This window comes from Zootoca vivipara, chromosome 13 (genome assembly GCF_965207765.1).
Source record: "Zootoca vivipara chromosome 13, rZooViv2.hap1.1, whole genome shotgun sequence".
NCBI classification, from domain to species: Eukaryota; Metazoa; Chordata; class Lepidosauria; order Squamata; family Lacertidae; genus Zootoca; species Zootoca vivipara.
Genome location: NC_142596.1, coordinates 48,673,120 through 48,687,042, shown reverse-complemented (window position 1 = coordinate 48,687,042; position 13,923 = coordinate 48,673,120). Strand labels below are relative to the sequence as shown.

The window sequence follows — 13,923 nt, the reverse complement described above, 5'->3', positions numbered from 1 at the left end:
ATACTTGTTTGTACAAAAAAAGGGGCTATTATACACTTCAAAGAAGTGTAAGCATTTACAAACACTGTACGGGTTTCAGCTCTAATGAAAGCCACAAATTAAAAAAAATGTTTTGATATGGAAACAGAAATAAAAACCTAAATTAATGTCGCAGCATAGGGAGAAAAACCTCAAGGCTCGATTTCATCTTGAAATTTGTTATCTGAAAAATTAATAAACAAAACCATTTTCCCAGGCTATCTGTTTGTCTTCTTAAATGGCTTCCAGAACAATAAGTTGGTTTAATCAGCAATATAGTGTCCCATAATTTTCTTAACCGCTCTGTGATCACAGTGGTTTGCCTAGTTCCAGATTCTGTGATCTGTAGATCAGTTATACAGATTCTAGCAAAGGCAAGGAAATTAAATAGTACCTAATTCTAGACAATTCCTTCCTTCCTTCCTTCCTTCCTTCCTTCCTTCCTTCCTTCCTTCCTTCCTTCCTTCCTTCCTTCCTTCCTTTTTCTTTTATACATAGGTAAAGGGACCCCTGACCATTAGGTCCAGTCGTGACCGACTCTGGGGTTGCGCACTCATCTCGCGTTATTGGCCAAGGGAGCCGGCGTACAGCTTCCAGGTCATGTGGCCAGCATGACAAAGCCGCTTCTGGCAAACCAGAGCAGCACATGGAAACGCCGTTTACCTTCCTGCTGTAGCGATTCCTATTTATCTACTTGCACTTTGACGTGCTTTCGAACTGCTAGGTTGGCAGGAGCTGGGACCAAGCAACGGGAGCTCACCCCGTCGCGGGGATATGAACCGCCGACCTTCTGATCGGCAAGCCCTAGGCTCAGTGGTTTTCATATCCCATAATAATTCCCCATCCCTGGCTGTTGACCGTACGACCTGGTGCGATGGAAGTTGGGAGCCCAAGAACATCAGGAGGCCCCCATACATTTGGCAACCCCGGCATATTGCGGGCACCAGGTCGGGGAACGGTGGTGTGTTCTTGCTGGGCCAGCGGTCTGGCGAGCTCCATTCTTGGGTAGCAGGAGGAAAAGCATTACTGCAGGGATTTCTTATGCTCCTTGAATTCTCGAGGAAGCACCAGCGTGTTGCAAGATACCTGACGTGTCGCGGGCCCTTCCTGTAAACTGCTGTCTCCTTCGCTCCCAACAGCAGCAGGTCGGATCCTTCCAGAAAAGTAGTGCCGCTGCAATGCGAGCTCCTTTTGTTTTCTGTTGTTGTTGTTTTTTGCAAAAGAGGATTGGCAGCATTTGCATACAATTTGAAACGCAACAGCTGACAGCCTTTGATGTGCTCAAAGAGTTAGCGGTCAGATCAGATTGAACCCCAAGGGTTGGGCTTTGCTAAAACACACACTCTGTATTTCCTGTAGCCTGAGACCACGGAACTTGATAGGGCTTTTTCTTCTCCGTTCCCTTAAAATATGCTTTTGCTGCAAGGAAAGGAAGCGCCGGAAGAACTCGGGAGACCTGCCCTGGTTGCTGGCATTGCTGTCCAGCCAAGCTCAAGGTGCTACTATCGTGTTTTTCTATACAAGATCTCAAAGCAGCTGTTTTATTACAGAAAAATGTCAGAAACAGACTGGAAAGAGAAATTGCTGAATTGGAAATCATTACCAAGCTTAAAACCACGGAGCCACCTGGGATGAATAAAGACATAGGATTCTTATCTCATTATGCATGACCAAGCTTTCTTTAGCGCCTCAGCCCTTGTCCCCCCCCCCCGCAGGACCTATTGCAGTAATCAGCAGTCGTTAACAGCCATCAACAGGTTTACCACTCCTATCAGCCCATCACCCATTCCCAGCACACACACACCCCACCCTCTGAATATATATAAGGGTCTGGTTGCTTCTGTTTCAAGTGTATCTGAAGAAGTGTGCATGCACACGAAAGCTCATACCAAAATAAAAACTTAGTTGGTCTTTAAGGTGCTACTGAAGGAATTTTTTAATTTCCCCCCAAATAAGACACCATTTTATATTTATTTTTCCTCAAGAAGACACACTATGGCTTATTTTCAGGGGATGTCTTATTTTTTTATTACGTGTCCAGCCTCGCCTCTTCCTTGCCGCCCTCCAGAACTGCGCCTAGCACTATGTCTTATTTTCGGGGGCATGGCTTATATTGCGCAAATGCTTAGAAATCCTGCTACGGCGTATTTTATGGGTATGTCTTATTTTTGGGGAAGCAGGGTATTAGCATATAAAGCTCTGAACAGTTTACCTGCAAGATCACTTCGCCCCATATATGCCTGCATGTCTGCTTTGATCTGCAGAGGTGGCCCTTGTTCCGTGTTTGTAAGAAATTGATCTTTTAGTGTGGCAGCAGCTACACTTGGGAACTCCCTGTCTGTTGACATGAGGGGCCTTCACTGCACTCTTTTCAGTGCTGGCTGAAAACATTTCCATTTAGGCAAGCCTCTTAATCTCTGGGTTGTGGGTTTGAGCCCCATGTTGGGTGAAATATAGGTGAAACTCGGAAAATTAGAGTATCATCAAAAAGTGCATTTATTTCAGTAATGCAACTTGATGTTGTTGTTGAGTCGTTTAGTCGTGTCCGACTCTTCGTGACCCCATGGACCAGAGCACGCCAGGCACTCCTGTCTTCCACTGCCTCCCGCAGTTTGGTCAAACTCATGTTAGTAGCTTTGAGAACACTGTCCAACCATCTCATCCTCTGTCGTCCCCTTCTTGACATATTTTTCTTTGCATGTCATGCATCTATCTCATATATTGGTTTCACCTTTTAAGTTGCGTTACTGAAATAAATGCACTTTTCAACGATACTCTAATTTTCCGAGTTTCACCTGTATTCCTGGGTGTGTGTGTGGGTTGGACTAGATGGTCCCTGGTGTTCCTTCTAACTCTACAGTCCTATGATTCTAAGTCTCTCTAGAAATGTAGAATGCTGATGTATGTTTTAATGGTCTCAATTCATCTCTGATTTTGATTTTTCTCAATGTATTAAATAGTTGTTTTCAAATGTTTTTATCGATTATTATTTTTTGTAAACCACATTGAGGGTATATATATACATACATATATATACAATCAGGCGGTGCGTGAATCTTATGAAATAGAATGGGAGGGGCCATGAGGGTCACCTAGTCTAGCCGCCTGCGATGCAGGAATCTTTTGCCCCCCCCCCAAAGCACACAAAACACCAAATATTATTGCTATTACCACCGCTAAAATAATACAATCACCAGCCTTTCTGCTCCAAAGTGTCATCATGTCATTTGACCCTTGCAACCGTCTACTAGATGTTAGTCTAGTAGAAAATGACTGGTTCAAAGCCACGTTCCTGACTGAGTAGGAACTTGAACTCGGATCTTCCCAGTCCAAGTCTGCCGCTCTGCAGGATGCCTTGTGTGTGTGTGTGTGTGTGTGTGTGTGTGTGGAAGAGAGTCTCAGTGGCTTTAGTCATTCCTGTATTGCAACTTTCCCCAAGATGATGTCCTCCAGAAGTTGAATTTCCTTTCACACCAGCCCCTGGCCAGCATGACTAGTGGGCAGGGTTCAGGGGGTTGTAGTCCAGCAAAATTTGAAGGCCACAGGTTAACCTGGGCCAAGATAAGTAAAAGCAAGTTCAGTTGTTTTGGTCTGCATAGGATTCTATAGTCCAGTTTTGTTCTGTTTTTGCGTTTCTCCCCCCCCCCCAAAGAGCCACACAACGGGTTTATTTTAATCATCGCTGGGATACTTGAATGTGCTTTTTTTGCTTTGATGTGTAATCTTGTGTTGGTGCAAGAGGCTGATGATGATTGATAGTAGTTTTTACCCTGCCGGTTCTGTTCATAAACACTCAAAGGGCAGCAGGACAGGTTGGAAATGCAGGGAGAAAATTGTAACAGAGCAATAAAATCCCAGTGTTTCACAATTCGAGGGCAGAGCAGGCTTTAAAAATAGACGATCATCAAGAGTGTCGCTGGAATTTTATAAGATGGTCCCCAGGGAAAGTGTACTCAAAATCTTGCTGACACCACCAAAAAGACCCTGCCTGTTGTGCGTGTTGATGATGATTTTGGGTGCATAATAATATAGAATTGTAGAGTTGGAAGGGACCCAGAGGACCATCTAGTCCAGGCATAGGCATGGACGATGGGATGATGGGAATTGTAGTCCCAAAACAGTTGGAGGGCCGAGGTTGGGGATGCCTGGGTTAGAATTTTCCAAAATACCCGCAAGGTTGTCACGCAGAAAATGCGAATTCTGTGTGGTCAGAGGCAGCTAGGTTCTGAATAACCATTTGCTGGAAGCTACAGGAGGGGAGATTGCTGTTGCTAAAAACATTGTATTTCATTTATGTTTTTAATTTGTGTAAGCCGCCTTCATTCCCCCGTGTGGGACATAAATAAATATAAGAAGAAGAATACAATAGATTGAAAAACGTGTGCGTCATTGGGCTGTTGGCACCAATCCTGTCTGTGGCTTGTGTGCAGGCCTCTCCAACGGATAAGAGGCTCCTTCTGCCATCTTGAGGACTAGCACCACGGTTGAGGCTATGTGTAACCCTCTCCCTTCCACGGAGGGGGGGGGTCACTGCACAGGATGTCAGTGTGGGAAGCAGTAGCTTGCGGATCCTAAATTTAAATATTTTCCAAGAGTCCCGCTTTGAGTTCGCAGGGCATTTTTGATGATAATGGAAGAAGGGGGATAAAATGAGTCACAGGACTTCCAGACAAAGGGAGCTCGGCAGACAAAACTTTGACCGCACCGTAAATGGAGGATTATTCTGTGCAAACTGTAAACAAAGCTTCGCAATTCATAACGGAGTCCTTACAAAGGCACTTTTGTTGGGAAAGGGTGTTTCATGGCATAATAGGTAATGCAATGGGTTTCCCAACAAAAGAGAGACGTTGTCCAGCTCTAGGGTGACATTTCAGAGCTGTGGCTTTGCAGAATCTCCCATTCTCTTCAGCATCAACTTTCCCATCTGCCTGATGGGCATAATAATGCTGGCCCACCTTACAGGGATGCTGCAAATTCGGAGATATTGAGCATGCTAGGAGAGGCTGTTGCCCGGTGGTGGGAAGGATGTTTTGCAGGCATAGGGTCTCTGGTTCACACGCAGCATCAATGGGGAAAGAATCATAGAATCTTAGAGTTGGAAGAGACCACAAGGGCCATCCAGTCCAACCCCCTGCCAAGCAGGAAACACCATCAAAGCATTCTTGACATATGGCTGTCAAGCCTCTGCTTAAAGACCTCCAAAGAAGGAGACTCCACCACACTCCTTGGCAGCAAATTCCACTGCCGAACAGCTCTTACTGTCAGGAAGTTCTTCCTAATGTTTAGGTGGAATCTTCTTTCTTGTAGTTTGAATCCATTGCTCTGTGTCCGCTTCTGTGGAGCAGCAGAAAACAACCTTTCTCCCTACTCTATATGACATCCTTTTATATATTTGAACATGGCTATCATATCACCCCTTAACCTTCTCTTCTTCAGGCTAAACATACCCAGCTCCCTAAGCCGTTCCTCATAAGGCATCGTTTCCAGGCCTTTGACCATTTTGGTTGCCCTCCTCTGGACACATTCCAGCTAGTCAGTATCCTTCTTGAACTGTGGTGCCCAGAACTGGACACAGTACTCCAGGTGAGGTCTGACCAGAGCGGAATACAGTGGTACTATTACTTCCCTTGATCTAGATGCTATACTCCTATTGATGCAGCCCAGAATTGCATTGGCTTTTTTAGCTGCTGCATCACACTGTTGACTCATGTCAAGTTTGTGGTCTACCAAGACTCCTAGATCCTTTTCACATGTACTGCTCTCAAGCCAGGTGTCTCCCATCCTGTATTGGGGAATATCTGATACCGTGGCGATAGGCTGCCATTCGGAGCGGTTGAATGGTCTTCCTATGAGAAGTCTGTGACACATTTGCTAGGAAGGAACTATCATGTGACCTTGATCTTAAAACCTTTGCACAGATCTGATTCACACATGCTAGTGTCCGGTTATCTAGTCAGAGCTGGTGCAGGTTGCCTTTTGGTCAGCTTTGTGGACGAGGTGGGAATGTTAACCCCAGAGGCAGGGGGGAGCAAAGGGCGGCAGGGAGAGGCAAGCTGTTAGGAGCCCCCCACCATCCAGAACAGGGGTCAGCAAACTCTTTCAGCAGTGGGCCGGTCCCCTGTCCCTCAGACCTTGTGGGGAGCTGCACTATATTTTGGGGAATAAATTCCTATCCCCCACAAATAACCCAGAGATGCATTTTAAATAAAAGCACACATTCTACTCATGTGAAAACATGCTGAGGGCCAGATTTAGAGGGTGATTGGGCCGGATCCGGCCCCCGAGCCTTAGTTTGCCTACCCATGGTCCATAAGTTCAGTCTCTTGGGGAATGATTTCCCAGTTCTGGCTGTGGACTCCACTCACCCAGAATGATCATTGTATCCTCTTGAGGGAGGAGGGTTGAATATAGAAGGACATCCTTTTCCAGCTCTGAGCCTTCCTGGATCAGCAATGTCTATCTGAGTTCTAGTGCAACATTTTACACTTCTGGTCTGGTTCTGACTCCAGGCCTGGTCTTAGTTGCTCATCCCAAGCTCACGACTCTCTCCAAACACCTTCCCATGACCCGGTTCCAGACACCCTTTTATACCTGGGTGCAGAATTCTAGGATCACAGCTGGAGGCGAAGAACGGTTATGCTCCCAGCCGGCTTCCACTCTTCTTTCGTTTTAGATAAATATTTCCTGAAAAGAAGCCCTGGGTGACTGTCCTCACTCACTCATATTCTTCAAAATAAAAAAAATTCCTACAGTAGCACCTTAAAGACCAACTAAGTTTTTATTATGGTATGAGCTTTCGTGTGCATGCACACTTCTTCAGATACACTTGAAACAGAAGAAGTATCTGAAGAAGTGTGCATGCACATGAAAGCTCATACCAAAATAAAAACTTAGTTGGTCTTTAAGGTGCTACTGTAGGAATTTTTTCATATTCTTCAGTTGGTGGCCAGTGGCATCACGCTGCAAAAATCCAGCTGTGGGTAATTATTAGGATTAAACAGGGGAACGGCTTTCTGCAAAATGTCAAGGAAGCTTCTGCCATAACTCTGTTCCGCCAGCCCTACGCGGGCAATTCAGAATACATCTTTCCACAATGCTTAATTGATGTAACTTTTCTGTATGGTTTTATGCAGTGCTGTTTTTCCAGAAAAAAAAAAGAGCTGGTGGAACTCTCCATGAACTTCTCCCTTGTCCTCTTAGAATGGCAACGGCGCCTGCCTGAGAGCTGCCGGAGCTGAGTTCCGGATGGGGGGAAAAAGCCCTGATTTTCTGCAGATTGTATAAAATGACATGTGTCATGGAGAAAGTGGAAAACTGGAAGATTTGGGACACAGAAGAATGTCCCTCTTCACGCAGTGCAGTGTTAAACTGTGGAACTCGCTGCCCCAGGAGGATTAAAAGAGGATTAGGCAAATTCATAGGGGGCTATCCATGGCTACAGTCGGAGGCAGCGATGCTCCTGAATGCCGGTTGCTGGGAACCGTAGGAGGAGGGAGGGCTCTTGTGTTCGAATCCTGCTTGGACGCTTCCCAGAAGAGGCATCTGGTTGGCCACTGTGAGAACAGGATGCGGTACCCAATGGCCCCCTTCTATTCAGGACCCCCTTGTCCGTGGAAGTGGAAGGAACCCCAGAATACTCTGGAACATGGTTAGAAACCCTCTTGAGTCCAAGGCCTCTCCCTCCCACTCTTCTGCTCCTTCTTTGCCCCCCAGCCAGGAATTTTTCCTGGTGAGTAATGTGAACTTCTGCAGCATGTTTTGACGGGTCAGCCACGCAGCTCCCGGCGAATTCCTCCTCCTCCGAGCTCCCAGAAACATTTTCTCATGATACCCTTGTTTCCTAATCCCTTTGGCATCGCGGTTAGGGACTGCGCCAGGTGTTGTTGTTGTTTAATTTCTGCTGCGTTTCGGGAAGGCAGCGAGACTGGGCTTAAACTGGATGAAACTTTGGTCGGGAGGGAATTCTGAGCGGGGCGGGATGATGGAGTCCCAGAGTTTTTCTGCTTCAAGATGAGCTGTTTATAAATAAGCGCTGACGTTTGGGTCATCTGTCAGGATGACGGCACAGTTCCTGACATTACCTCCCTGGTACGTCTTACAAGCCAGGCCTGTGAAATGTCGCTCGCCTAGGGTGAACTGGGAATGGCCTCCAAGTGAGCATAGAGAAGTTTTCTTGGGGTAAACTAACCATGGGGTGTCTCTCTTTCCGTAAGCAGCTTAAACTGCCATTCATGGGTGGACAGGCTCCTAAGATCTTTGGAGGCAAAATCACCAGTCTTGTGGCACCTTTTAAAAGTCAGGCTTTTTTGTGCCATAACCTTTTGAAGGTGTATAGCTGACTTTTGTGGTCTACCTCTGGCCATTATTGTCCCTTCCAGCAGGCCAGAAGCAGCTCTTTAAGGTCTTTCTGGGGGTGGGAGAGGAGAGATATGCCATTCATTAGCTACCTGATCTTAGCTAGAGGTGCTGAGAACTGAACCTGGCATTTTCTGCATCCGGCGTAGGGCTGGGTGATACCTGGTTTCTAACATCGCGATACATTGTCAGCTAAACATCACGATACACCGATATAGCCCGATGTCTGAAATAAGGATGGAGCTATTCTGGGATAAAACAAAGTGTTTCTAGTTTTCAACACCAATCTAGGTTTTTTCTTCCATGCTTTACTGGGACCTAGCCAGATACCTAATCATGAGCCAGTGTTGTGTAGTTCAGGAGTTAGCAGGAATCGAGCCTTGTGGGCTCAAACTAAGTTTTCTTTTGTCCATGGATGGGATTTAGAAGCCAAATGGTTGCTCGGGAGGTGGAGCCAGTTACCTGCTGCCTTGCATGAGCAAAGACTGGGGTAAACGGCATATAAAAGATAAAAGTGAAGGACCCCTGACAGTTAAGTCCAGTCGCAGACGACTCTGGGGTTGCGGCGCTCATCTCGCTTTACTGACCGAGGGAGCCGGCGTTTGTCCACAGACAGTTATTCCGGGTCATGTGGCCAGCATGACAAAGCCGCTTCTGGCGAAACTAGAGCAGCGCATGGAAATGCCGTTTACCTTCCCGCTGGAGCGGTACCTATTTATCTACTTGCGCTTTTGAACTGCTAGGTTGGCAGGAGCTGGGACCAAGCAATGGGAGCTCACCTTGTTGCAAGGGTTTGAACCACCGACCTTCTGATCGGCAAACCCTAGGCTCAGTGGTTTAGACCACAGCGCCACCTGCGTCCCATATGCATATGCAGGTGTACAAATCTACACATGAGTTGCTTCAGGTGGTGGCTTCCATCAACCTTATTGGGGATCCAATCATGCTCTCTCGGCCCAACTTTCCTCACAGGGTCGTCGTGAAGATAAAGGAGGTGAGGGAACCCCTTTCTAGCTCCTTGGAGGAGTGATGGGGCATACATGTGAGGAATAAACATTGCTTGCTTGTTTGGGTAACACTGCCAATGTGCAACAGGCTTTCTCAATATACAAGGGGACAGGTCTCTGCCCCAAGGAACCTTCAATCTAAAAGTAGACACCCCCCCCCCAAGAGGAAAAGGAAGTGAAGACCAGGTTAAACCAGGGAAGGATATGTGTTAATAATGCATTTTCCTAAAAAATAAGAGAGCAAATGATGAGGTTAAATTGTCCCCTTCTTCCTTGGCAGGGAGATGGTGGAGAGTCTCAGGTTTCACTGATTCCTTGGGTGGATCTGACCCATTTCTTGCAGATGCCTGGGATGTGTCAAGGCAGCTCTCTGACAGCCTCATGTAAACCCGACAGCCGGCTTCCTGCCCTGCCTGTTTCCTATCGTAATTGTTCCAGCCAGCTTTGAGGAGGCCAGACCCAAACATCCAAGAGGAGTGAGGATGAAGGAATGCGCAGAGCGACAGGGAGTGGAGTTTTGTTAGTTGTGGGCTCAAAAACTCCAACTTGTGCCGCTGTTTGCATAGGCCTCTTGCCGCACAAGCCTTCTTTCTAATAGCAAACTCAGGAAGCGGGTGCCGACAGCAGTGTTCGAAATTAGCCAGGCGCCAGGCGCATTTTGCACCTGGATTTCAACCATTTGCAACCAGGTGAAGCTACCAGGGTGACTCTTGACATCTCTCTCCACCATCTGGAGGTGCCTGCCTGGGGATCCTTGCAGCTGGACTGTTTTCACGCACTAGTACCCTGTCCTGTAGAAGTCTCTCAGTTATATTTTATCTGCAAAACCAGAACGACTTTCAGGAAACTAAATGCTTTTTCTGTGCAGCCTGCGCAAGAGCAGTGGACAGTATTATACAGCCGTACCTCAGAAGTCAAACGCCTTGCGAGTCAAACATTTTGGCTCCCGAACGCTGCAAACCCAGAAGTGAGTGTTCCACTATGCAAATGTTCTTTGGAACCCGAACGTCCGGCACGGGTTCCGAGGGTTCCTATTGGCTGCAGGAGCTTCTTGCAGCCAATCAGAAGCCGTGCCTTGGTTTCCGAACGTTTTGGAAGTTGGACGGACTTCCGGAATTGATTCCATTTGACTTCTGAGGTACGACTGTAGGGAATTGTTGCCGCTTATCTTCACCTAGCAGTTTGAAAGCACGTCAAAGTGCAAGTAAATAGGTACCGCTACAGCGGGATGGTAAATGGTATTTCCGTGCACTGCTCTGATTCGCCAGAAGTGGCTTTGTCATGCTGGCCACATGACCTGGAAGCTGTACGCCGGCTCCCTCGGCCTGTAAAGCGAGATGAGCGCTGCAACCCCAGAGTCAGTCACAAGTGGACCTAATGGTCAGGGGTCCCCTTACCTTTACCTATCTTCACTTACCCCATCCCAGTGCCCTGCTCACAGTTGTGAATAATATTCTTACGTTATGAATGGTCCATGTCACCATTAAGAAAAAGAGATCGGAATAGGCCCATATACATGTGGATCAAGGAACTTTTCATTCATAAGTTCTCAGAGTTCTTCACTTAGCTCAGTAACAACAACAACAATAATAATAATAATAATAATAATAATAATAATAATAATAATAATAATAATATATTATTTATACCCTGCCCATCTGGCCGGGTTCCCCCAGCCACTCTGGGCGGCTTCCAACAAAATATTAAAATACAGAAATCCATCAAACATTAAAAGCTTCCCTAAACAGGACTGCCTTGAGATGCCTTCTAAAGGTCTGGTAATTGTTGTTTTCTTTGCCCTCTGGTTGGAGGGCATTCCACAGGGTGGGTGCCACCACCGAGAAGGCCCTCTGCCTGGTTCCCTGTAACTTGGCTTCTCGTAGCGAGGGAACCGCCAGAAGGCCCTCGGAGCTGGACCTCAGTGTCCGGGCAGAACGATGGGGGTGGAGACGCTCCTTCAGGTATACTGGACCGAGGCCGTTTAGGGCTTTAAAGGTCAGCACCAACACTTTGAATTGTGCTCGGAAACGTAGCCAGGTGTTTAACTGAAAATCAATCACAGTCAGTCCATCATTTGAAAAATAAGACTTTAGAGCCGTCTTGCCCCCAAAATGACAACTGGACATTCCATTTTGGCGACTGCAACCCTGTTTTAAGGAGCCATTTGGCCCCTAGCTTATATATGTTGAGTTTCTAACCCTGCTTGGGAATTAACCCGCATGGTTTGGCGAGGGATGTTTTCCTGGCGCCCCAGAATTGTAGAGTTGGGGGAGGGGGGCCCAGGAGGGCCATGCAGCAATCTTTTGCCCAAAGTGGATCTTGAGCCCACGGCTCTTGAGGGCAAGATTCTCGCGTTGCACCGACGGAGCTGCCTGTTGTCCTTTTTTTTTGCAAAGGAGCTGAATGACGTAGCCTCCTCTGAGCAGGCGCGGAGGGAGTGACAGGTGCATAAGTGTGCAGAGTTCAGGAGAGGGCGAGGCAGGAGGGTGTGTGTGCGTGGGAGGGCGGATGGGTGTGGATCCCAGGAGCCTCGGCGGAGGAAGAAGGCACATCATAGTCAGCCGAGAGGGAAAGGAGAGAGGGCAGAGGATTTGGAAGTGGAGAGCCATGAACCGAGGAAAAAGTGCTCGTGCCAGGAAGGCGTTTGAGGAGTTTGGGGCAGAAGCCAAGGTCCGTCTGAGCTTCGCAGGCCTGCCTGGGCCGGGGTTGGGATGCCGGGGCTTAAATGGTTAACCTAGAGAAGTGTGGGTCTGGGGTGAACATTTTACCCAGCCTGGATACATGGCAAGAGGCGAAGCAAAAAGGGATCGGTTTGAGGGAGCGCGTTCATTATTCTCTTCCTTACTCAAAATTCCCATGCCCACCATGCCCTTCCCTGATTTATTATGCCTCCCTGTGCCGAGGGATAATAAATCACGCGGTATTGGTCAAGGGGCTTCCGGGGGTGGGGTTTTGATCGTTTGCTGTGATCCGGTCTGACTCTGCACCTGGGTGTTGTTCTGCAGTTTGTGCCCCTAACTGGATTCCTATACGTAGGCCTGTTCGGAGCTGTTCCCTGTTGTTCTTTTGAAAGCAGCACAGATCATTAGAGGGAAACATAGTTTTGGAACCAGGATGCAAATTGCAGCCGGGCGATCGGTTTGAAGCTGTAGTTGCAAGTTTAAGTTGGGTGGTAGGTTCACTCCACCCAAAGTGGCTTCGTGGACTAGGAAGGTTTGTGTTGTGAACTGTCCTCCTGAGATCTACAAATGAAGGGCGCCATACAAATTTTAATAATAATAAAAATAATAAAATAGTAATGGATAATAAATAGGACTTCAGTCTGTTGGGCAGAGCTCAGTTGCTAGAGCATGAGATAATTGATCTTAGGGTTGTGGGTTCAAGCCCCACGTTGGGCGAAATAGATTCCTGCATTCCAACTTTACAGTTCCGTTACTTAAAAAAAATAATGCAAGAATCTTGTGCTCACACAAACAAAAACTCTCCAGGTGCTGCCTTAGATGATATATTCCTTTAGCAGGAGGGGTGTGTGTGCCTTTTTCAGAATGTTGTGGCAAGTTTCCGCCTCCCCCTTATTTCCTCCGGAGCATCTCGTTTTATCCTCCATTCGCATGTCTGTTCAGGTTTATTTGATTTGAGTCTCCTGTTTCTCCTTTTTGCAAATCTGGGCTGATTAACCAGAGCTGCCTGCCGTCAGATCAAAGAGACCTGCGACTTCTAACTGTAGTTCTCAATTATTTTAATCAATCAAAACTCGTGTGGCCTACACGCTTTCTTTAATTTGGAGATAGCCTTGGGATCTGTGCGCACAACTGACTACCCTCTGGTTTTAGGATTGCAGTATTCTGATCTGTGTATTTTCTCTGCGTCAATGTTAGTACCTTGATGCAGGGGGCTGGGCTTGGGGAGAGGAGGGACGTGGGTTTGAATGTGAACCCAGCTACTTTTATGTGAGTGACTTTTATCTCTCAGCCCCACTTCCCCGAAGGGAAAGAATAGGGTCCCCCCCCCCAAAAAATTTTTTGTGTGTGAAGGCAGGATAAATATGGGGAAGATAAAGTTAAAAACTTAACTGGATTTTTAGCTTAAATGGATTTGAACTTGCACAGCAGACCAAACAACCCCACAAATACCTTTGCCCCAATTTGTACGCTTCTGTTTTCCTTTTGCCAGCCATGAGAAGGGGCAGTTTGCTACGAAGGGTCGCTATGGGCCCTCGACATCTTTATCCTTGCCTCTCTTCTCTTGGAGATCTCTTCCCCCCCCCCCGGCCTTGCCCCATCGCCTTTCACACAACTCCCCTCACAGTTCATGAGGGCTAGTAACTTGCTTTCTTACAATACGATTGCTTGGGGACTCTGGATGTTGCGCACTCTTGCTGTTTGACGGTGACGTTCTGGAAGCACAGTTCCAGTTAGACTGTGAAATAAATTAAACGCCGCAGAGTGAAGAGCTGCGGAACCGGATCTGCCTTGCAAATCTGACGGGTGGTTCTCAGGGTTTGAAGGAGAATTGAAAGTGAGACGCAAAATACTTTTTCCTG

General features: G+C 47.2%; 1 protein-coding gene across 10 annotated transcripts in view; it reads left to right on the top strand.

Moving 5' to 3' along the window:
- MPRIP (myosin phosphatase Rho interacting protein) overlaps positions 1–13,923 on the top strand; it is a 146,274-nt gene that overhangs the window by 6,907 nt on the left and 125,444 nt on the right. For 2 of the 10 annotated variants that reach the window (XM_088656613.1, XM_088656614.1), the window contains exon 1: positions 11,898–12,050. The exons of 6 other annotated variants lie outside the window; for them this stretch is intronic. In XM_088656613.1, the coding sequence (XP_088512739.1) occupies positions 11,988–12,050 (63 nt within the window). In that variant the 5' untranslated portion in view covers positions 11,898–11,987. Of the gene's footprint in view, positions 1–11,897; positions 12,051–13,923 lie in introns of those variants that run through there. 2 more of the 10 variants (XM_088656616.1, XM_035131551.3) reach the window with 1 other exon arrangement.